We start from the raw sequence: 23,193 nt of genomic DNA on the forward strand, positions 1-23,193 counted from the left end.
TTCGTGAATCTTTCCTCGTGGTTTATTTCACTGCATCATTCAGTCTGAACGTGAGCTTTGCCTCAGCGTCAGTGCTGTTCACCACGTTGACATAAAATCTGAGTTTCAGATGCCGAAATGATCACTTTTAGTACTTTACTAACAATTTTTTCTATAGAAGCCTTTTTTTATTTAACAAAAGAAGCAAAAGCTCTGAAATATAAAATGAAATCCTCTTTAAAGACATTCAACTATACAAAACACTCTTAAATCAACAAACTTTTATTCAAATCAGGAACAATCTGATGAATGTTAAGACAACAAGACTCTGACGGGACACTCAGATCAGATCCATCCATTTTTTATCTACTGTAAAATCTCAAATGTAAAATCCAAAATATATCTGCATTCAGAGATGAAACCAGAAATGAATGTGGCTCCTCTACCTGAGGATGAAAGTTCAGTGAGTTTCATGACGTAACATCATCATCATCATCATCATCATCATCATCATCATCATCATCATCATCATCATCATCATCATCACATTTGGTCCAGTCTGCTTAAAGCACCTCCAGCCTTACCAAACGCTGTCCTGACATTACAGATCCAGGTAAAATTGCTGTAATCAGCATCTTTTTTAAAGTTAAACATCATTCATATTTAAAGCGTTATTCGGTTGTGATGCAGTCACACCATTCATTTAAAAATGCTCCCATTGCAACACCGACACGACCCAGAAGCTCAGCTGCCTTCGCTTCACGGCTCTGCATCGGTCACACCTCTTCACGGCGTCATGAGAGCGAGGCGTGACGTCATTAACGTGAGTCAAAGGGCTGCTCTTCTTCTGTGGTGTCAGTGATGTGTTGACCATTTAAAGCCCCCATCGTCCTCAGGCTCGGGGTCTCCAGCGCCTACGCCACCTTTCACGGCTTCGGAGCATCCACGGCCTGCAGGATGTCTCTGACAGTCGGCCTGTCCAGAGGGTTTTTACACGGGTGACAAAGAACGACCTTCCCTGCTTCATCCAGCATGAAGTCGCCTCCCATCTGAGCATAAAACATAGTGAAGCTGCATCATTCAGTACGTTCGCCATCATATCAATGACTCAATGAAGAGGAGAGCTCTCGCTGAATCACGGCCTCTTTTCATTCGTCGTGTTTGTTCTTCAGTCTGAACATTCATTCAAGTAAAAGCACAGAAGTAGAAAATGTGGGAAACAAGTTTCTGCATTTGACTGCAGGGATTTCAGTCAAATTACAATCAGGCTCTCATGAACTCAAGTCATTTCTTTCAATTTGGAAAAGCAAACGAGCCCCGAGGCTCCACCAGGTGCGCCTCCGTGATGACATCAGCGCTTTTGTTTGGTCCTCCAGCGGCTGCAGACGCCACCAGGTGTGTTTCACAAGCAGAGCGATTCACAGTGAAATGCTTTCTGTTCTGTTTAACTGTGGCTGTGCGATCGTGAGTCTGCGCAGGGTGGAGTCTGCGCAGGGTGGAGTCTGCGCAGGGTGGAGTCTGCGCAGGGTGGAGTCTGCGCAGGGTGGAGTCTGCACAGGGTGGAGTCTGCACAGGGTGGAGTCTGCACAGGGTGGAGTCTGCGCAGGGTGGAGTCTGCAGCCTGGTGGAGTTTAGGGTGAACAGGTCTACCTGCTGTTACTCAGCCCTGCCTGTGACCACGGACAAGCCCAAAAATAATGAACACAATGTGCAGCAAACAGGGCGTGTAATGAGGAGCTTTCATCACTGACTCAGGCCATTAAATCAGCGTCTACTCGGCGTCAGAGTGTTTGCCACGCCGTCCGTTTGTACCTGGTAGATGTCTTCCAGCAGGTGAGAGGGGACGTCGGGGAAGTCTCTGTCCACAGCTCCGTACTCTGAGTACTGCAGCAGACAGTCGAACTTCATCACCTTCGCGTAGGACGAACCAAGGCCGAAGCTCCGGTATGTCTGTGGCGGAGAGGACATGTGAGAAAAGCCTCTGCAGACACACACTCTGACACACACACACACACACACACACACACACACACACACACACACACACACACACACACTCGTCATGATTAATGGCTGCCTCTGTGGCTTGTGGAAAATCCTCGGCCTTCATATTTGGTCGATCGCCCTCGTTTCCGTCTCACATCTGGTGGTTGAGTTTGGCAGCTCGGCTCACTGGACGTTTATGACACGTCATCAAACAGCTGCTAAACTCAGATGAGGCCATTTCTAGTTTCCACATCACAGCAGCCTCTTTCATTCTCATGCACCTGCCCACCTCTCCACCTGCCCACCTCTCCACCTGTCCACCTCTCCACCTGCTCACCTCTCCACCTGTCCACCTGTCCACCTCTCCACCTGCCCACCTGCCCACCTGCACTCATCATTAAAAATTTCCTTCTGATGTTTTTCACTGGATCAGCTGATGAGGGTGAAAACACACACACTGACCTTCCTCTGTGGATCCAGCACGATGTTAAAGGGACATCCAGTCTGCTCCAGCCACACCTGAGCCCCCTCCAGACGGCCGAAAGAAACCACCAAGACCTGCACTGAGCGAGCCTTCAGGACATCCTGCCGAGAGACACGGTGACAGAAGGTGAAAGACAGACGCGACCACGAGACACCAGAGAGGGGCTCGCTGACCACGCAGCTATAGCTAGCTGAAGCTGGACTGACCTGATTGGCCTCCAGCTCAGCCACGTGGTCTCGTCACGGCAGTCATCCATAATGTCTGATGAGGACCAGCAGCAGCTTCTGACCCTGATCCAGATACTGACCCAGACTCACAGTCCTCTCAACACACAACACAGAAACCAGACAGACCTGAAGTCAGTGAAACCGTGAACTGTCTCATGGTGACACGTTATCAACCAGACTGAGTTTCCTGTCGGCTGATTGGTAGAAAGACACCAAGCTCCACCTTCACTCCGGCTGCTCTCCTGTCAGTCAGCTCGTCAACTCACTTTCCGCTCCGCCCATCAGTGAACTGCAGGTCAGGACTCAGGCTGTCGGCCATCTTTCCTCCTGACAGCTGTCTGTCTGCTGTCTGCAGACCTTCGTCCACGCTCTCCAGGAAGGAGTCCCACTCGCTCTGCGCACACACACACACACACACACACATGCACGCGTGCACACACACACGCACACACATGCACACACACAATGAATCAGCACATCGAGTCAATCACAGAGCACCTCCACGAGGAACTGAGTGGAAATGTACAGAAATGACTCGTGCAGACCTCCAGCTCCAGAAGCTCCTCCACCTGCTCTCTCACTGCTGCACGGCTGCAAAAAACACGAGTGTGATGAAGAGGAGTCAGCTTTCATTTCCATTAATAACTAATAAGACAGCGATGGAGCCAACTGGAACCGTCTCCACCTTCAGACAGGGTGGAGGGAGGGTGAGAGCGCCTGTGGCTTCACATGGAGGCCGCTTCATTTTTCATGAACTTCTTCATTCCTATTATGTTCTGTAACGAGCTGAAACACTGGGATGAATCCAAATGCTGGAGGGAACGAGGACGGGCCTGATCAGTCCTCCACAGACCCACCTGACCCCCGGAGCGAAGCTTCACGTTCTGTCTGCTTCGACTAACAAGCCGTCACTGCTGAGCTACACGTGAACTACATTCATTCATTCATTCATTCATTATTACTATCTTATAAGAGTCGCCGTGTGTAATCATGTACTTACTGATAGCACTTCTGCCAGATGGCCTCTGCCTCACTCCTCTTCTTCACTCCGAGGCTGCTCGACAACAACAACACACACAGTTAGTTCAGAAAAGCGCAGAAAGCTGGAGGTTAAACAGTGATGCAGGTGAACGGCTGAGCGGCTCTGCAGGTGTTGACAGCACCTGACCTCTTGTAGAACTGCGCTCCGGCTGCGATCAGGCCGAACAAAGTGGTGATCTTATGTGGGACGAAGCTCTCCAGCGATTCTGCGAGAGCACAGCAGAGCAGTCATTGGTCAGGCCGATTTGTGCAAAGTCACTGGTTTGGTAAGCATGACTCGGACTATATCCCACCACCTTCATGCCAGAGAGTCTCTGAGAAAGCCAATGACTTCATCACTCTCATCCTTTAACCAATGTGTTACAGTAAAATACGAAATACTCCAAAGGAGATTTGTGAATTATGATTATACGACACTTTTATGACGTGGTGACTGATAAACATGTTCATCTTAACACACAGGGTGATGACAGAGGCAGCTTCATTCACTAGATTTGACAATTTATCTCAGTAAAAATGGAAACACGGACTTCCTTTAAAATTCATACTTTTTTATGTTACTGTGCTTATTAAGAAAAACGTACAAGTTATAAAAGTGTAATAAACACTTTACCCAGATAAATCTCATCTCCTCTTCAGTTCGGCGTACATATAATCTATCCTCCAGGTCCTACCTTCTGCTTCCTGTTTGGCCTTCTGCAGAAGGACTTTGTTCAGGCTGACCAGCAGAGACAAACTGTCCGTTAGAGTCTCCTCTGAGACAGTCACGTCCTCAGCCATGATCACCTGCTCCACTCTCACCTGTCCGGACCACTGACGGGGAGCCGACAGCCTTCAGGCGCTAAATGCGCCGTGACCACGTGACGCGGTCATGTGGCTCGCGTGAGGTTCAGATTTCTGCAGCCCAGCGGAGACAGTTGGAAATGAAGGAGGAGAAAACAGTTAGAAACATGAATTCTTTATTCGTCTCGCGAGGGGAAATTCCAAAAAACGGAAATGACTCAAAGTTCAGACACCTGCTTTTTTTCAATGTCAGCAGGAGATGTGAGAATAAAAGCCACTGAAGCAGAGTTCACAGCTCTTTTTGACCATGGGTTTGAGTCTTATTCTTCATCTTTTCAGCGATGATGACGAGCAAACCTGATCTTTCCACATTATTAACGTGTTGTATTTGTCTGGCAGGAGTCCCACTCGCTCTGCGCGCACACACACACACACGCACACACATGCACACACACAATGAATCAGCACATCGAGTCAATCACAGAGCACCTCCACGAGGAACTGAGTGGAAATGTACAGAAATGACTCGTGCAGACCTCCAGCTCCAGAAGCTCCTCCACCTGCTCTCTCACTGCTGCACGGCTGCAAAAAACACGAGTGTGATGAAGAGGAGTCAGCTTTCATTTCCATTAATAACTAATAAGACAGCGATGCCACTGAAGCAGAGTTCACAGCTCTTTTTGTCCATGGGTTTATGAGTCTTATTCTTCATCTTTTCAGTGATGATGTCGAGCAAACCTGATCTTTCCACATTATTAATGTGTTGTATTTGTCTGGCAGCTGTTTGTGGCTGCGCTGCCTCACCTGAACTCTGAGCCAGTCTGCCATGAGGAACTCTAACATGCTGTTAATGAACACAGCATGAGCTTCAGCATCGATGTTTTCAGTGTGAAACAGTCAGTTTGTCTCCTGAGTGAATAATTACTGAGACTGAACTCAAAGCGAGGTAACATGAGGTCCAACAGGAGCTCTGACCTGAATCCCACAGGTGCATTTAATCCACTGAAGCAGATTATGAAAGAATATTCAGAATTCATCAGATTATCATGAGTCTTCAGCGGACAGCAGCAGGTTGTTTTGGACCTTAACATGATTAAAATCTTATTATTATCAGGTCATCTTTAGGACGGTGGGACGGATCCTTGACATCTTCAGAAAAGCCAGAGAAAAGAATCGTGGCAGTTCATCCAATCCAAAGGATGACAAAGACAGGACGAGTGTGCTGTGCTGTCCTCATTAAAATGAGTCCAACGCTCAGAGACGTCAGAGAACATTCAGGAGTCTTTATTTCTGCTTGGAGTCTCAGGTCGTCCTCTCGTGTCCTCCTTCTGTCTCAGGTCTCGTTCCATCCTGTTTGTCGGTCTAACCTTTTGGACGATAAAACTCAGAAAAGCACCTTTCAGTGTGAAACAGTTACACTTTGTCTTCCTGAGTGAATGATTGCTGAGCCTGAAGTTAAACCGACGTGACATGAGGTCCAACAGGAGCCTCTGAGCCTGAGCGACGCGTCCAGAGGACCTGAAGCTGCTGGGTCACAGTGACAGGCAGGTTTCAGACCGTCTCACTGATCGCAGGTCGTGCTGGATCTTTCTATGATTCATGTTTTATTATCCTCATGGAGTCATCATGGTTCAATCATTGTCAGCCCACTTCGCCTGGAAGCTGACTCCATGAAAAGTTAAGAAAGATAAAAACAGAAAGTCCAAATCATTAAACACCAAGTCAGCATTTCCACTGCAGTCATCAGCGTCTCATAAATTTAACCTGTACGTCAAAATGTTGATTTAGTGTCTGAGAAGTTTGACTTAATGAGACGTCACACAAATTTAACTTTTTTTTCTCATAATTTCATTTTAGGAAGTCAGACTTTGTCTTTATGTCCCAGCTTTACTCGTCAGCGTTGACTGTGTCTTTTTCACGTTAATTCAGGAGGTCACGTCTCATGACTGTGACTGACTGTCGCCCTGTTCGGACACTTTCTATCGGCTCGTTTGCTCTCAGCTCAGCGGGCTTCTGCAGACGTTCCCTGGAAAACAAAAGCTTTGCAGAAAAGAAACACAGAGTCGGTTAAAACTGTCATCCAGTTTTATTGACTGCTGAACATTCATTCACTCGTTCAATAAAACATTCCCTCCTTCAGGTTTGGAGCTCTGACGCCCGTCGAAGCACTTCGTGACTGGGCCACAGTCGTCGATGTGAGGGAGGAAATGAGTCTGATGTCAGGGAAGCAGGAAATCGAGTAGACGTGTCATCGAAAAGATCGACTCGCTCCGACTTTGTGGAGATCAGTGAATGACTAAAGTGGACATTCCAGTAAGAACTGCAGCGCTGACACGAGCGTCTTCAGCATTAAAGGCCTCAAGTTCACTGAAGGAAAGACTGACTCCAGGTGAGTCACCTGCAGCCTGCACGCACTTCCTCCTTGTGCTTAAACCAACACTGACGAGTCTTTAAAAAGCCAGCAGTCGCCTCAGAGCACGTAAACATCACACCTCCTGCACCTCCCTCACAGGACCACCGCAGACTAAAAGAAAAAACCATCTGGAATCACAGAAAACACTCAATCAGTTGGTGATTTTTCGTCTCAGAGTTCAGCCTCGTCAACGAATCCGACCGCTTCAAACATTCACTGCAGACGCCAACGCTCGACGCTGAAGCCAATTTAAGCTCAAATAAACGTCCTCTTCATCCAGCTCGGAGCAGGTTTTCTCCAGATACCTGTGAGCTCGACAGGAAGTGAGGTCACTTCCTGCAGCAGGACCATCACACACAGACGGCCTTTCAGGGTTAAGACATGGAGGAATGTGAGCTCGTTCCTCTGCTCTGAGCGGCTCCGACGAGCAAATTTAACCGCCAGATCGTCAAAAAACGTCCAGCAGAGGACGTCCAGTCCAGGACAAAGCAATGAGAGCGAAGACAGAAAACCAGAGAGAAAAGACAACTCAACACTGAAATCAGAAAACGCTTCGTCTTCAAGCTTCTTCTGTCTGACGTAAACTAACATCTGTTTGATTTCAACAGACATTTCAACACTTCGTGTCTCTGACTGCTGCGCTCAGATCAGCTCAGCAGCTTCACATCAACCTTCACCGGTCACACTGAAAGACGACAGGATCGAAACCCGAAAGAAAGACGAGAAACGGAGAGAAGAGAGGCTGGAAAGCATCCAGAGAGGAGTTCAAAGCTGCCTCTGCTGCCAGGCTGGACTGTGTGTGTGCGTGTGTGTGTGCGTGTGTGCGTGCGCGTGTGTGTGTGCGTGTGTGTGTGTGCGCGCGTGTGTGTGTGCGTGTGTGCGTGCGCGTGTGTGTGTGTGTGTGCATGTGTGTGTGTGCGTGTGTGCGTGCGCGTGTGTGTGTGCGTGTGTGTGCCAATTATAATTGGAAATGTGTGTCAATGCAAAAATCCACATCTAATTAAAGCTGAAGTTGGTCTTAAAGGAGGATTTAACGGCGTCTGTTGTGGACGAGCTGGACTTTGTGCAGCAGAGACAGAGACAGTGGACAGAATTAGTGTCCGAAACTGGGACACTGACGTCCCCCGTCATGGAAACACTGGGACTGAATGAAGGCGGAGTCGTCACAGGAACCACAGGTCGAGTTTTTCTGCCTGAACAAAAGACTGATTCAACACTGAACGTTAAAAACATCTGTAAGCTCAAATCTAAAAAAAAGTAAGACCTGGAAAACAAAACCAGTCTGGATGCAAACCAGCATGTTCTGAACTGGATCCCAGTGGGAACTGATTCCCAGCCGCAGAGTTAACGTGTGAACACAGCGTGTCAGTGACTGCTGCTCTCTGGAGGCCGTTTAAAGGCTAATTCTGTTCTTTATTTTACACATTTTGGGCTCTAAATGACTAAAAGGTGAAAAGGTTTTGGAACTGGTGCAGAGGACGGTCCTCCATGTGTCCCTCAGTCCGTCCACAGACTGTGATTCTACCTGTCTGACAGCGTTTAGAGGTCAGGATCCTGCAGAGACAAAGGTCTTTGTTAAAGAGTAAAATCTGTTTGACCTGAATCAGCTGCTGGACGCTCAGATCCACCAGACTGCACTGAGGACAACAGGGTCAGGACGAGCCTGTTCGTGGCTTTGACAGGGTTCACCACAGCAGACTGTCCCCTGGACCAGCTCCAAAGCCCCCCGTCAGTCATTCAGACCAGAGCACAGTTACTCTTTAAGGGAGGATGAACTGAGATGGATCTGACTTCAAAATAAGACTAAAATAAGTTTTCCACAAATCAAATCATGTCACGGCTTCATGGAGGTCACCTCAGGTGTCCCAGGAGACACTTCCTGTTTCCTGACGTTGGATTTTCCCTCTTAAAATGAGAATATTTAGCATTGAAGCTCGGAGATTTTGGAGAATGAGTCCCTTTGATCTGCCCAGCGCAGAAGCTCCACAATTAAGACTTGAACAAAGCGCCTTCTGTCCCGCCTGACGTCCTGTTAGGACTTCTTTGGACAGTGAGATGACGCGTCTGTGTTGAGAACCTCGATCATCGTCCTGGTGGACGGGAACGTCTCTGCGACAGAGGGAAGACTCTGGTACCAACCTGGCAAACTGTTGAGGAAGAAGAGCGTTAAAGACGTCTCTGAGAGGGACAAACATTGGACGTGTTCCGTCCTCTTACCTCTTCAGATTCATCCACGTCTTCGCCGTCTTACTGAAGCTGTCTGGACTGGACGTGGTCATGGCTTCAAAATCCACCAGCTGAAACAGAGCCAACACAGAGACGTTAGAAAGACATTTGTCTCTAAACGAGCGTCCTGCAGAGACGGACAGCAGGACGAAGGAATCAGACACCTGCTGCAGGTAGAGACGAAGCTTTTCTATGACGCTGATGTTAAGACATCAGCTGTTTCCTCACTCTGAAGTTCATTATCTTCTACAAACCATCACACATGGCCAGACATTCAAACACTATGACTCTCAGCAGGGAGACGTCGAGACTTCTGGAGGGTTTGGACGTCTAAACCGACCTCAGTCGCTTCAACCACAGCAGCGAGAAAACCTGTTAAAACTGCGTGAAGACTTTCCTAAACGTGGTCGGACCGCGTCACGTGACCTGCCGCCTCGGTCCAGCAGACCGATCCCATGAGAGGAATCATCTCTGCATCTCATTCAGTTTCATATGAATAACAGTGTCATGAAAAGGTTTGTCCCTCGGCAGCTTCCTGACTCTGCAGCGTCACGCTGACCTGAAGGTGGATTTATTCTCACCTTTCCTTTCGGGATCCGACCGATGACCTCTTTGCCGCTGGCCATCAGCGCTCCCATCACGACTGAGTACGCCACCACGCTGAGGAGAGGCGGGAAAACACAGCAGATCAGAACGACGTCACAGCGTGGACGGACAGAGAAGCTTCGTCTTCACTGTGAAACATGCTGGCCTTTCAGTCGGAGGGTGACTGAGCAGCAGCAGGCCTGCTCAGCCGCTCACACTGTGGAAAGGTAAGCTAACGCTTTCACAGCTGATGAGAGGACGGAGCGTTTCTCTTTACCTGGACCCTCTGGACAGCGGCATGAGGTTGCAGAAGTAATAAACCAAGGAGAGGATCAGGTTACACACAGCGTCTGCATCCTGAAGAACAAAGGACATCACAGTCAGCTGACAGGACGGGTGAGAGCACAGCGGCTTATTTCTGCTGCAGATCAGAGTCGACGAGCTCGTCTCACTGATGACGGTCAAACGCTTTCCAAACGTCTCCAGCCTCCAGCTGAGCGCGGAGACTAATCTTACCCCGAGCTCGGTGGACAGCATCAAGGCCTTTCCTTTGGCGGTGAGGTCTTTGTAGAGGGACTCGACCTCAGACTGGTACTGCTGCGTCCGCTCCTCGGTGGTCTGAGTCTCCACTGAGAACAACATGTTTCCCACCCTGAAAAACACAAAGAGTTCACCTTCCTCTGCGTCAGGACGACGAGCCCGACCCGCCGTCACTTCCACATTTCACTGACATCTTTCACACATATGCACTGAGGAGGCCACTGCTCAGATCAACAACACGCTGCGGACGCTGCACCTGTCTCCGGTGATGGTGATGGTGAAGCCGTCGTACTCTTTCCCAGGATCCTTTGTGCTCGGCACCTTGGAGTTGACCGTGAAGCCATCTCTGGTTTTACTGTTGAACTGCTTCAGGAAACAAACACACAAACACACAAACAGCCATCCTGAGTTTCCACTGCTGAGAGGCTTCAGGTCAGAGAAGCAGCTCGCAGCGCGTTAACGCCCCCAGCTGGCGACGCCGCGAGCAGCAGCCTCAGCCTGCAGACCACACGGCCGAGACCGAACCGTCTGGATTCACGAAATCATGCGAGATTAAGTGAGATCACGTGAGAATGTTGAGGTGAACGCAGCTCAGGGAAAGCTCCTGTGTCTCCACGCTTTTAAATAGACGTCATTAGAAACCTTCATCCGTTCACTCAGACATGCTCTCGTCCTCTCTGAGTCTGTCTTCTCATCTGTTCGTCCTTACCTTCATTATAGGAAGCAGATCTTCCACTTTATTCACGTTCTCCAGGGCCTGGCGGACCTCCAGCAGTCCTCTGGGGTTGTACGCGCTGAGGAAACAACACGCGGTTAGAAAATACTCACTTCCTCAACGCGCTCATGCAGCATGAATGAGGACTGCGGGGTTAGGGTTCGGCAGGCGGCAGCAGGGTGACGCACGTTAGCCCGACGGCGGCGAGACGTGCTGATGTCACCGCGATCGCGCTCAACATGGACGACAGATAAGTGTGTTTCAGAGGACAAAGACTGGAGGACTTTACCCGTGGTACACCAGTATTCTGTCTTTGATGAAGTCGAGGATGTTGTCAAAGTATGCCAGGTATCTGATGTTGATAATCTGTCCCCTGAGGGACAAAGACAGACAGGAGGACAAGCTGTCAGGAAAGCAGGTTTTATATCTTTGACCTCTACTTTCAGCGACGGCCGAGAAGAAGCCTGAACTCAGGCCACACGGGACGGACGCCGTCCTCCGGGTCCGACTCTTACCTGATGAGGTTGATGTGATTGTTGAAGCCTCGGCTGAGGCTCCTGGCGGGCATCTGGTCCAACCACAGGACTGGCTGGTCTGGATCGGCGATCCTGCAAGTACAGACAGAAAAACCTGTTCAGTCTGCCAGAACACTGAAATCCAACCAGCTCAAGACAGAAGACGACTCCCAAAACATGTCAAAGTCTGTCCATCATGTCCGTGAATTCAGAGACACTCATGTATTAGTTAAAGAAGGACATGAATAAAGCTCCTCACCTCCTCCATTTGACCGCTATGTCGAACATGTCTCTCCACTGCATCTGCCGGGTCTTGCCGTTGACTCGCACTTTGGAGTTGCTCCACGTCCGCTGCATCGCCTGCATCACCTCCAGCGTCGCCAAACCCATGGCTGAAAAAGCACAAACAGCTCCGGCTTTAAGCGCCGCTGCTGACATTAAAGCGTCCGTCTGCGCTGCAGAGTGCAGCAGTACCTCTGTGGATCCTCCTGTTGGGTAAGAAACCGGGAGTGTCGTACTGCATGAGCGCCCCCAGGTGGTCGGCGGTGCAGATCAGCTTCTGGACGTCGCTGCTGTAGCTGTCAAAGTTCTGCAGCAGGACGTCCCTGCAAAGCACAGAGACAGGAAGACAGAGGACGGACTTGGTCAGTTTAGAGGGCACGTCTCAACCCTCTGAGGACAACGTTAGCGTCTCAGGGTTTATCTGCAGGGACAGACGTCTCCGCTGTGACTCGGCCGTCATGTCATCGAACCTACTTGATGTGCGGCTGCAGGCCCGGCTGTTCCTCGTAGTCCTCGATGAGAAAAGGCAGATTCTTGGCCCAGTGGTTCTTGAAGTTCCCTGGTAAGTCCTGGTCCACGTTGTACTCTGCGACCGGGATGTCAAGGTGGGAGTGCAGGTACCGAGAGTACTCTGGCAGACAGACGAGGCACAGCGGGCAGAGAGTAAGATCACAGTAGAAACGGAGGCCTTTCACGAATGGACAGGCTTCCAGGTGTGTGTCTGCTACCTCTGAGGTATTTCACTTTGAGGTATTCGGAGCTGGCCTTCTGCCCCAGCAGAGGGTCGTTCAGCATGACCTTAGTCTGAGCTTTGATGCCCTCGTAGAACTGCCCCATGGCCACGTGACTCAGCCCCTTCATGTACTGACACACCTCATTGTACGGCTCCAGCTGGAGACACCTCTGGAAGACGATTGGCAGAGGAGAAAAGGTGAGAACAGACGCCGTCGAGCAGCACGCCGGCCGGAGCAGGACGGACTGTCGTACCTTGAAGTTGCCGATGGCCTCCTGCAGGGAGCCGTGGTGGTACAGCATCATGCCCCGGAGCTGGAGAGACTGGATGTGGTTCTGGTTCAGCATGAGGGCTTTCTGGAAGCTCTCCATCGCCGACTCAAAGTCCCCCAGCTCTCTGAAAGAGGAGGACAGCCGGTGGACAGAGCACACGCGGTTAGTCAGGCAGAGGGGAAAGGTCGGACTCTCAATTCCTTAAATACGAGCGCACAGCGTCGACCTGCCGAATGAAAAGGCGTGAAACGAGCAGTGAAGCCCGCAGAGCCTCACCTGTACGCCTGTCCCAGGCTCTTATAGGCGTCGATGAAGTCAGACTTCAGCTTCAGGGCCTCTTTGAACGTCTCGATGGCTTCCTGACGAGAGAAAACACGCCGAGCTCAGAGTGACCACACACAGCTGACAGGATGTTTCACAAGAGGACGCGTTGATGGACATGAAAGTCTGAGTCAGCGTCCATCCAGAGACGAACAAACAGAGAGGAGAGGGAAACCTGCTCAGCCCAGAGCCAAAGCTGCACTTTGAGCGACCTGCTTCACACCCACAGGTTTGATTCCAGCAGCAGCCGTTAACACGCACGCACAAAGAACATCAGGAACTTCTGTATTTGATCATTTACACCCTGAAAAAGTTCCATTAACAGCAGCTTTGTTCAGTGTGAACTAAATGAAAGTCAGGATGTTTGGATGCAGCAGATTCCACCATCATGAAGAGTCAGAGCGAGCGTCCAATCAGCCGCCGCCTCGTTCCTGTGCACCTGCAGGTGCAGCGCAGGGATTCCCACAGGAAGCTGGTCGGCTCGGGGCGAGCAGAGGTGAGAAACCTCAAACACACACGGCGAGCGAAGGAGCTCTGAGCCGATCAAAGTGTGAGAAACGCTTTCCACAACAACAAAATCAACATTTTATTTCAGGGTTTAAAGGCCAAATCAGCAATCTGTTTGAGCTGCTGCAGCGAACCAAGACGAGCACTCTCAGACAAGCTGAGGACTGCTCTGTCTGCTCAGTGAACAGACACCTGAACGCATCAGCCTGTCCATCACTCAGTGCGTGAATCACAGTTTGTGCCTCAGTGGCTGAACTGACCTTGAGCATCCCTCTGTGGAAGAAGGTGAGGCCTTTGTACAGCATGGCGATGGGCTGGTTCTTCTTCAGCTCCAGAGACTGCTGGAAGTCCTCCATGGCTGCCACGTAGTCCTGAGGGGGGAGACAAAGCACAGCTCAGGGTCGGCGCCCACCGCGAGGACGCGTACGCGTTCAGAGCGTTGGATAATCTGACCTCTGAGATGAAGAGCAGCGTTCCTCTGTGTCTGTAGAGACGGGCCGACGGCTGCAGCTGGATGGCTTTGGTCAGATCAGCCAGAGCCTCGCTGATACGACCCAGAGGAGACAGGATCTGTGCACGCACGCACACACACACAAACACACACATGCATGCACAAACACACACACGCAGAGACAAAAACATCCTCTTCACTTGTTTTCAAACAGTCTGGAAACACGCTGAACATCCTGTATGAGCGACACTCAGCTGCACTACGACCTCTGAGAGCCAATGACACGCTAGAGACGCCAGCGACGCTGTGCTGATTGGACGTGTGATCAGGTGTGGTGCAGATAAGCTCTCCGGCTGAACTCGCTCCACATGTGGAAACGTCATCAGTTAAACGATCCTGTGCTGTTCTGAGCCTTCGTCTTACAGTGTGGACATGAGGACGAGCCTCAGAGGTCAAACGCTGATCAATAACTGCTTCCAGAGGGCCAGCCTCACCTCTGCTCTCTGCTCGTACACTTCGGGCCAGTTGGGCTCCAGAGTGATGACTCGGTTGAGCTCGTACAACGCCAAGTCAGCGTTCTTGATGTCCTGGATGGAGACACAGGAAGGGGAGGCGGTTACATCCTGTCATATGAAGTGAACAGAGCAGCAGCAGAAGCACAGACAGATAGAAACCCCTAAACCTTCTCTGGAGGACACTCATCAGTGGAGGCACGCTGGACGCGAGCTCACCTGTGTTCACCTGAACCTGCTGCCGTCAGGACGCCTTTCACTGGCATCAAAGCAGGCAGAGACGACAGCTGCTGCCAAACAGCAGAAGAAAAGCAACACGAGGACGAGGAAAACACGAAGATTCAACGTGACTCGACTTTTAATGCAGACAGAGGCACGGACAGACGGGACAGACGGGACAGACGGGACAGACGGGACAGACGGGACAGACAGAGCGAGTCCGGCTCAGCTCTGAAGGTGTGTTTGTGTCTCACACTTTCAGCAGCGACTCCTCTAAGACACTCTTCATACCTTCGTCTTCGTCGTATCTTCATTATTGGGTTTATGAGACCATAAATGTTTTATGGACCTGCAGACGCTCTGATGACTGACAGCACGTCTCACCTGTGTATAACGGTCGGTGAGTAAATCAGTACCTGAGGTGACCTGGATGCTTCGCAGGCGCAGAGAAAGCAGAACCATAAAAGACACGTCTGATCACAAACAGCCCAGATTCTGTCCAACATGGACAAACCTGAACGTGATCAGCTGAAGACAGTCAGAGTCAACATACGCTCCAGAAACACCTGTTCCACAGGTAAACAGGCTGATTGGTAACAGGTGAGAGGATCATGATTGGGTATGAAAGGCTCAGCCGTTCATAGAGGATGGAGGGAGTTCACCACTTTGTGAACACATGAAGGATGAAGGAGATGAACACATGAACTCGGCAGCTGTGTTCACTCACCTGCAGACTCTTCTTCCCGTAAGCGATCCCTCGGCCGTAGATGGCGCTGACCAGCTCCGGGTCACCCTGCAGCAAAGACAACAGGTCAGGAGGACATTCTGTGCATCAACGCAGAGGCAGGAAGCTGCGTTCTGATTGGCTGTACGGAGAGGAGGCGGCAGAGCCCTGAAAGGCGTACTGAGAGTGAACGTGCTACATGCTGCGAACACACCTGTAATAAGAGCGAGAAGTGTTTGATGGCTTCATCGTAAAGGCCATTTCCGATCAGGACGTAGCCGATAGCTGCAACAACAGGACAGGTGATCAATACCTGAAGACAAGGCAAAGGCACACAAACCTGCTCAGCGCGAGCGGAGTTTAAATAAAGACGTGGAAACTCACCGAGCTCCTCGTTGGTGTTGTGGTTGTCGACGGGGAAGGGGATTTTCTTCTGCTCGATGAACAGCTTGGCCTGATTCTGAGACGACAAACAAAAAGATCACGCGCTGAAGAGGAAGCACATCAGGACAGACAGGAAGCAAAACCAAGCTCTGTGGTGACGCAGCGAGAACGACGACTGGAGGAAAGTCACCGTGTGAAAATCACATTTAAAGCGTGAATACTGCTGTGAACGAAAAGCTCCGCCAGGGACGTTTTGGGGAGTTAAGCGAAGGTTTTAAAGAGCGTTACACAAGGTTACACTGAGCCAACGAACCCACAGCAAGAGAAATACTGTCAGAGGCGCCGACTGCCACCAAACAAGGAAGAAACACTCAGCGTTACTCAGCACAAGACTCGTTTCCACGGCAGCATGACGCCATGCGAAGACCACGACGGCATGCGAAGGTGACAGGATGCAAACGTTTCTGTTTTCTGTGTTTGTGGAACAGCAACGAGACGACGGACGAGACGAACTCTCACGTTTATTTCACGTGTGTGTGTGTGTGTGTGTGTGTGTGTGTGTGTGTGTGTGTGTGTGTGTGTGTGTGTGTGTGTGTGTGTGTGCGCTCTCACCAGGATCTTCTCTGCATTCAGAGAGAAGACCGACTCGCAGGGCGGGTTGCTTCCCTCCTCACATTCTGGGTCTTCCAGCTGTAATATTGAGGACTCTGAAACGACAAATATTCTGAGTGTTTAACATGCGAAGCGCGAACGACAGCAGGTGACAACAGCAGGTGGCATCTGTGTGTATTTCAGGCCATTATAGCGTGCGTATGTCATTTAAGGTTATATTTAACACAGCATTTCAGAGCAGACCTGACCAATAAACATGTCCTCACTGCACTGTTAGAAACTTTCTATCATCCGACAGAGAGAACCACACACCAAACTCCATTCAAATCTTGGTAGTTTAAAGGAACATCATTTCATAAAGTCCATCACTTTAAGACCGGACGAGTATTTTTGCACACTTTGGTCACTTTACTGCAAACTGCATGCAACTGGCCAAACAATTTAACCAGTATACCAAACTGTTGCACTGCTGCATTATTCCACCACTGACAGTGACGTGTTTTACATTTCTTCGGCTGTGTTAATAATGTGTGGTAATGGACTGATTTATAAAGCCTCCACTGCATTACCACACAAATACAACTGAACGTTGGTGACTTTTACTTCAGTGTCCAGTGAGATGGATTAAACTGAACACTGCTGATGGCTGAGAGGCGGAAAAACTCATTAAAAAGGTCATAAATGATGTTAAGCTCGGGTTAAACCATGCAGAAACACTGCAAGGGTGCAGTAAAATATTGCACTGAAGTTCAGCACTGACGCATGAAATCAAGCAGCGCTCACCTCAAGAGCATGAAACATGAAACCTGTACAACCAGTTCACCTGTCAGCCGCAGTCCGCGGTAACCTGGCGGTCGAGACCAAAATGAGCTGTTTTTTGACTGGAGTTTGGTGCGGTCCTCTCGGGGTGAACTAAAACATGTAGTTTGTGGGTGAGTTGATGGCTGAGTTTGAGTTTCCTGTTCTGTGCACATCGGTTTACTCCCTCTCCGGCGTTTCCACTCATTTTTGCCTCAAACCTCATTAAACCTCTGCGGCAGGACGAGCTGCAGCTGATCGGCGCTTCGTCTCCGGGACTGTCACCGCTGCTCGTTATTAGCCTCTTAACGTTAGCTTACAGCCGGTTAAGCTAGCCGGGTTACGCGGTGACAGCTGAATCGGGGAGGACGTGGCAAAGTAACAGAAAGCAGATACTTTACCGCAGTCCGCCGCGTACTCTTCCCACTCGGACAGCGAGCTGCATCCCTGCTTGTGGAGCTCATTGTTGAACAAAGTGAGAGTGGAGAAATACTCGGAGGAGAGGATTTCCCGGCACAGGTACAGCAGTGAGAGCGCTACCACAACAACAGCCCGGCTGGCAGGGGCCATGTTGGGCTACATGTGTGACGCCAGAGAGCGGAAGCTTCTGCAGTTCGACCAAAGCGTACGGACACGCCCCCCTAACACGCGAGCCTCCGGGCGGCCAACAAGAAGACGACAGCGGGAGAGGACCGTTGAACTACATTTCCCAGTATGCTCTGCGGCTGTCAAACCGGTCCTTCTAGTGTCAAACTGACAAGATGAACAGAAAACGTTTTTCCGGTGTAACTTTCAAATCAAGTGAAATTAAAACCGAAATACAAACTTCATATATCGACAGAGGGAGACCAAAGTCTGGTCAGTGGTTGAGGGACTATTTTTACGTAAGTTAAAAGTAGTAAAACCACAATGCATACTGCATTACACGTCAAAGAAATCAAAACTATTGAGAAAATGAGTCAGTTGCAGCCAGAGAACAAAGTGACTCAAGCAAGTAATCAAATAAAAAAAAAGTTAATGCTACCGGTAACTGATAGCGTTAGCTAACTACCTAATTAATGCTACCGGTAAGCGGTAACGGTCGAGGTAAAATTAAGTTCAGTACATCAGTTAGCTAGCATTAGCTAGCTAGTTAATTAGCTAACTGATGTTAGCTAGGTCGAGGTAAAACTGACCTAGCTATGTTATCTAGTCTAACTGATGTCATTCAGTTAGCTAACGCTACCGGTTACAAGGGGCAGCATGAGAAATCTGAGCTGCTGGAGGCCGAACCAACAAAAACTTGAACTTAATTCTGCTTAAATGTAATTTTCTCCCATTGTAAAAGGCAGTAAACTATATATGTCGATTAGCTGCTACTGGTAATCAGAAGAAAAGGAATATTCTGTAAATATTTCCATAAATATATTAAATTGTGGTGTAGGTCAAATGGGAAAATCCTCCATAGAAGTAATGTACAGTAAAAACAACCATTACATCAGTGTTTCCTTTTATTTTTAACATGTTCATCTTCACAAACGCTGAAAAGGTGCTTTTAATGTTTTTCACTTGATTTCACTTGTTCAGTGGAAAAATCCAGTCTGAAAATGTCTGCATTCTCTTCAAAAGTCCAACATTTGTCCCCGTCACATTTGGACAACCGTCCATTGTCACACCTGTCAGCTTGTCCCATTTCAGTCCCAACTTGTCCAAACATTCATTCACTCCCAGCTGTTGTCCCCTTCATTGACTGCATGGCTGCCAGCTCCTCCGTCATTTTAGAGTCTGTAGTTATCCCACTTAAGAAGAGGGGTAGCTGGGCAGTGTCACGTACATCGCAGCTCTCGTCCAGGACCAGGGACAAAGAGTCGGATGTGTCCCGCGGACCGTGAAATGCCCAGCTCTGCTCCAACCCTTCAGACGCTGACATAGCTACACTTTTATTTTGAAGGCGGCCCAGTATAATACTTCCGCTGTGGTTGTCTCATGCTAGCGGCGTTTGGTTTCACAGGGCGAAGAATGGAGAAAGGAGACTTTAGGTGTGTTGAGTGTAACGAGAAGTCATCGGAGCTCCACAGGGATTACAGGAACGGCATCCTGAAGATAACCATATGTGTGCGTTAACGTTTTGGATTTCTGTTTGACTTTACTGCTTATTACGAACATGCTAACATTAGCTAACAGCCTCAAAGCTGCAACACCTCGATCTCTTATTACTGCTTCATAAAACTTTTATTTTGTAGCTATTCGTGGATAATAATGTGCTAATGAACCAAAGCTAAATGTCGTCTCATCTGGACGTTGTGTCCTGTGTGTGTCCTCACTGCTTGTGCTGAAACAAACTGACGACATGTCAAGTTAACACGGACAACATGACCTGAGCTCTTTCCTGTTAGTCATCAGGAGCACATCCTTCACATGAGAGTGTCAGCTGCAGCCTCATAACCGTGAGAGGTGGCCTTTTATGGCAGCTGCAGCCTGATGTGTGTGTGTGTGTATGTGTGTGTGTGTGTGTGTGTGTGTGTGTGTGTGTGTGTGTGTGTGTGTGTGTGTGTGCTCGCGCAGGGGTCGTGCCAGAAGCCGGTGGACAGGTACATCGAATATGACCCAGTCATCATCCTGATTGATGCCATCTTGTGCAAGACGCAGGCGTTCAGACACATTTTGTTCAACACCAGCTTGAACGTAAGTGTCTCCAGCTGTTTTCACTCCGTGCCTTCTTCATGCAGATCCTGCGGTGTGTGTGTCTGTGTGTCTGTGTGTGTGCGTGCGCGCGCTCAGGTGTTCCTCGTGTGTTTCTGCAGATCCACTGGAAGCTGTGTGTGTTCTGCCTGCTGTGCGAGGCGTACCTCAGGTGGTCTCACCTGCAGGGCTCCGAGCAGAGCAGCGACCCGGCCGACATCATCAGGTACACCAAGGAATGGGAGTTCTACGGCATGTTTGGATTGGCCGCTCTGGGTAAGAGCACGACAGCGGAGCTCGCTCATTGGTCAAACAGGGAGCGTCAGACAGCGTCTTTAAAAGCTCTGGTTTTAGACAAAGACAGAGACGCCAGAGTCAGAACGCTCGGTGTAGATCCAGAAATGTCTCCATCAGTTTAAAACACGGGTCTCAAACTCATTCCACAAAGGGCCGAGTGGCTGAAGGTTTTCTTTCCAACCAAGCAGCAGCACACCAGACTTGACTCATTTGATCAGCTGATCTCAGTTTTCAGACAGCTGATTGGTCAGACTGCATGCTCTTGATTGGTTGGAGGAAAAACCTGCAGCCACACGGCCATTTGTGGAATGAGTTTGAGACGCCTGGTTTAAAACGTGTTGATTATGTCTCTGTCAGTTGTCCTGAGAGACAAAGAGGAGAGACAAGCTGGTCCTGCTGCTGTGACAGATCCATCAGGATCTAAGCGTCTCGCTCTGTCCGTCTGTTGCTCGTGCAGAGCTGGCGGCGTTCTGCGGCGGCGTGCTGTGGTTCCTGTGGCTGGTGGTGGGCTTCCTGCGGGGCGGGACCCTCGAGCTCGGCCTCCTCCTCAGAGCTCTGCTGCTGTCCTGCTACGGGAAGGTCCTCCTCATCCCCGCCGTCATCTGGGAGCACGACTACTCGCCGCTGTGTCTGGGCCTCATCAAGCTGTTTGTGCTCACCTCCAACTCGCAGGCTGTCAGAGGTAGAACGACGCGTTTGAGGCGCGATTCACCCAAAAACACAAAACGCGACTTCTTCAAAATGTTTGTTTCTGTCGAGAAGCCTCTGAAACTCCTCAGACCTTTGAAAGTCTCTAACGAGGAACAGTCACATGAACATTTCAGCAGCTGTTTTTACACTCTGTTGAGTAAAATCAGGAAGCCTTTTTAAATTTGAGGGAGAAGTTCATCCTTCAAACCTGTTGAAGCAGGTGGAGGCCAACTCTCTCCTGGCTCCAGAGACCACGAAAAGAAATGTGTGATGTCATTACTTATTTCTCCAGCAGCAGTTCTGGAATCACACCTGAGCTCGTTCACCTGTGATGAGACAATTTCAGCTTTTCATAAAGAGCTTTTCACAGTGTGACAGCGAGTTTCATCTTTCCACTGCTTTGTTTTGACTCGTCTTCATGTTGTTTGAAGAGAAAAACTGACAGTGTGTTTGTCCTCCTCCTCTCCTCCTCCTCCTGCTCCCTCTCCCCCCCTCCTCCTCTCCTCTTCCTCCCCCCTCATCCCTCTCCTCCTCCTCCTCCTCCCTCTCTCCTCCCCCTCCTCCTCCCTCTCCTCCCTCTCCCCCTCCTCCTCCTCCTCCTTGTCCCCCTCCTCCTCCCCCTCCTCTCCTCTTCCTCCCCCCTCCTCCCTCTCCTCCTCCTCCTCCCCCTCCCACCCCCCCTCCCTCTCCCCCTCCTCCTCCCCCTCTCCTCCTCCTCCCCCTCTCCTCCTCCTCCCCCTCCCTCTCCTCCTCCCCCTCCTCCCCCTCCTCCTCCCCCTCCCCCTCCCACCCCCCCTCCCTCTCCCCCTCCTCCTCCCCCTCTCCTCCTCCTCCCCCTCCCTCTCCCCCTCCTCCTCCCCCCTCCTCCCTCTCCCCCCCTCCTCCCTCTCCTCCTCCTCCTCCCCCTCCCACCCCCCCTCCCTCTCCCCCTCCTCCTCCCCCTCTCCTCCTCCTCCCCCTCTCCTCCTCCTCCCCCTCCCTCTCCTCCTCCCCCTCCTCCCCCTCCTCCTCCCCCTCCCCCTCCCACCCCCCCTCCCTCTCCCCCTCCTCCTCCCCCGCTCCTCCTCCTCCCCCTCCCTCTCCTCCTCCTCCTCCTCCTCCTCCTCAGTCATCCTGAACAGCAGCAGGCGTCTGGCGTTGATGGCCGTCTGTCTGGGCCTGCTGTCAGAGACCTGTGTGGCTCAGGCCTGTCACAAGCTGCCATGGAGCCTCCAGGACGTCTTCACATTTGACTGAACGTCCTCCTCATCAGGCCGAGACAGATGTTTTTAATGAAGAAGAAGAAGAAGAAGTTCTTCACGTTCCTCCTCAAACAGAGACAGAGAGCAGAAGAAGAAGACGGTGAAGAAGATGAAGAAGAGACTTCTGATTATTTTTTCTGCTCTTTCTGGAGAAGATGATCCATCTCCAGTTTGCAGGGATGTCGAGGAGGACGCGTCTGTCCTCCTGTTGGTTTTAAAGTGGACAGTCAGCTCCCAGGTGAAGAATCCTGTGAGACATTTGTTCGATTAGTTAACAGAGCGAGTCCCAGAGAGGAGCTGCAGAGACTCAGACCCCGAGGTCGTGATTAGACAGAAGAGCTTCACTGTTTGGACAAGAACCAGCAGCAGGCTGCACACGCACACACGCACACGCACACACACACACGCACACACACACACACACACACACGCACACACGCACACACACACACGCACACACACACACACACACACACACACACACGCACACACACGCACGCACGCACAGGGTATCTGTCAGAATGAAATGGGGATAAACAGATAAATAAAACTGACTCTTTTTTATTTCCACGTTGAAATCTGGTGATAATCGAACAGATTGATGAGTCGATTCTTTGTTGAGGTTCGAGTGACGTCTGCAGATTGTTTGTTTTCTTCAAAATGTGTCACTTCCAATGAAATGAGGCTGATAAGAGCTGGAGGTTAGTTTATTTTTACGCCGCAGGAAGTGTGTGTGCAGGCGTGCGAATGCGTGCGAACAGCCTGTAAAACACACCTGGCGTCTGTGGAATGACAGGAATCACCTGCAGAACAGCCGAACCTGTCGGACACGTGACGAGAGGCGGAACTCCTCCTGAGTGACAGCCGAGCCCACAAACATCCTCACAGATGATTCAAAGCGGCTGCACGTTGCATCAGTTTCACGCTTTGACTGTTCTCAGTTCAGTCTTTGGTCCTTCTTTGTGTTCTTTGTGACATTTTTCATCCAGTCTGAC

The 23,193-nt window shown here is 50.2% G+C and overlaps 4 protein-coding genes across 4 annotated transcripts in view; 2 read left to right on the top strand and 2 right to left on the bottom strand.

The window, feature by feature from the left end:
* The window catches only part of c19h1orf198 (chromosome 19 C1orf198 homolog), a 207,467-nt gene that overhangs the window by 13,053 nt on the left and 171,221 nt on the right, over nucleotides 1-23,193 (top strand). The window lies entirely within an intron of this gene.
* On the bottom strand, nucleotides 3-4,597 carry selenol (selenoprotein L). The gene is made up of 9 exons (XM_070987255.1): nucleotides 4,392-4,597; nucleotides 3,845-3,923; nucleotides 3,677-3,730; nucleotides 3,222-3,267; nucleotides 2,943-3,070; nucleotides 2,656-2,770; nucleotides 2,428-2,550; nucleotides 1,792-1,929; nucleotides 3-1,028 (listed from the first exon to the last, which is right to left on the bottom strand). Exons 1-9 carry the CDS (start codon nucleotides 4,495-4,497, stop codon nucleotides 906-908), a joined length of 912 nt encoding a protein of 303 aa, XP_070843356.1. The 5' UTR covers nucleotides 4,498-4,597; the 3' UTR covers nucleotides 3-905.
* ttc13 (tetratricopeptide repeat domain 13) lies at nucleotides 6,568-17,879 on the bottom strand. Its single transcript, XM_070987567.1, has 23 exons — nucleotides 17,711-17,879; nucleotides 16,512-16,606; nucleotides 15,900-15,975; nucleotides 15,730-15,800; nucleotides 15,519-15,584; nucleotides 14,555-14,647; nucleotides 14,063-14,179; nucleotides 13,870-13,980; nucleotides 13,058-13,140; nucleotides 12,764-12,905; nucleotides 12,505-12,679; nucleotides 12,251-12,407; nucleotides 11,969-12,099; nucleotides 11,754-11,886; nucleotides 11,495-11,587; nucleotides 11,269-11,352; nucleotides 10,974-11,058; nucleotides 10,521-10,630; nucleotides 10,241-10,376; nucleotides 10,002-10,081; nucleotides 9,721-9,799; nucleotides 9,131-9,210; nucleotides 6,568-9,060 (listed from the first exon to the last, which is right to left on the bottom strand). The coding sequence occupies exons 1-23, from the start codon at nucleotides 17,877-17,879 to the stop codon at nucleotides 8,946-8,948; spliced, it is 2,481 nt and encodes an 826-aa protein (XP_070843668.1). The 3' UTR covers nucleotides 6,568-8,945.
* Nucleotides 19,247-22,790, top strand: arv1 (ARV1 homolog, fatty acid homeostasis modulator). Its single transcript, XM_070987650.1, has 5 exons — nucleotides 19,247-19,403; nucleotides 19,854-19,973; nucleotides 20,093-20,246; nucleotides 20,725-20,949; nucleotides 22,066-22,790. The coding sequence occupies exons 1-5, from the start codon at nucleotides 19,275-19,277 to the stop codon at nucleotides 22,191-22,193; spliced, it is 756 nt and encodes a 251-aa protein (XP_070843751.1). The 5' UTR covers nucleotides 19,247-19,274; the 3' UTR covers nucleotides 22,194-22,790.

This window comes from Chaetodon trifascialis, chromosome 19, assembly GCF_039877785.1.
Source record: "Chaetodon trifascialis isolate fChaTrf1 chromosome 19, fChaTrf1.hap1, whole genome shotgun sequence".
Classification (NCBI taxonomy): domain Eukaryota; kingdom Metazoa; phylum Chordata; class Actinopteri; order Chaetodontiformes; family Chaetodontidae; genus Chaetodon; species Chaetodon trifascialis.

Bases quoted from the DNA above. Each gene is read 5' to 3' on its own strand.
- ttc13 (XM_070987567.1), bottom strand. From the start codon at position 17,879: ATGGCCCCTGCCAGCCGGGCTGTTGTTGTGGTAGCGCTCTCACTGCTG. The intron at 15,976-16,511 runs GTGAGAGCGCAC...TTGTCGTCTCAG, and splicing joins TGAATGCAGAGAAGATCCTG to AATCAGGCCAAGCTGTTCAT. The intron at 10,377-10,520 runs GTGCAGCGTCCG...TGTGTTTTTCAG, and splicing joins ATCACCATCACCGGAGACAG to GGTGGGAAACATGTTGTTCT.
- arv1 (XM_070987650.1), top strand. From the start codon at position 19,275: ATGCTAGCGGCGTTTGGTTTCACAGGGCGAAGAATGGAGAAAGGAGAC. The intron at 19,404-19,853 runs GTGCGTTAACGT...GTGCTCGCGCAG, and splicing joins TCCTGAAGATAACCATATGT to GGGTCGTGCCAGAAGCCGGT. The intron at 20,247-20,724 runs GTAAGAGCACGA...TTGCTCGTGCAG, and splicing joins GTTTGGATTGGCCGCTCTGG to AGCTGGCGGCGTTCTGCGGC.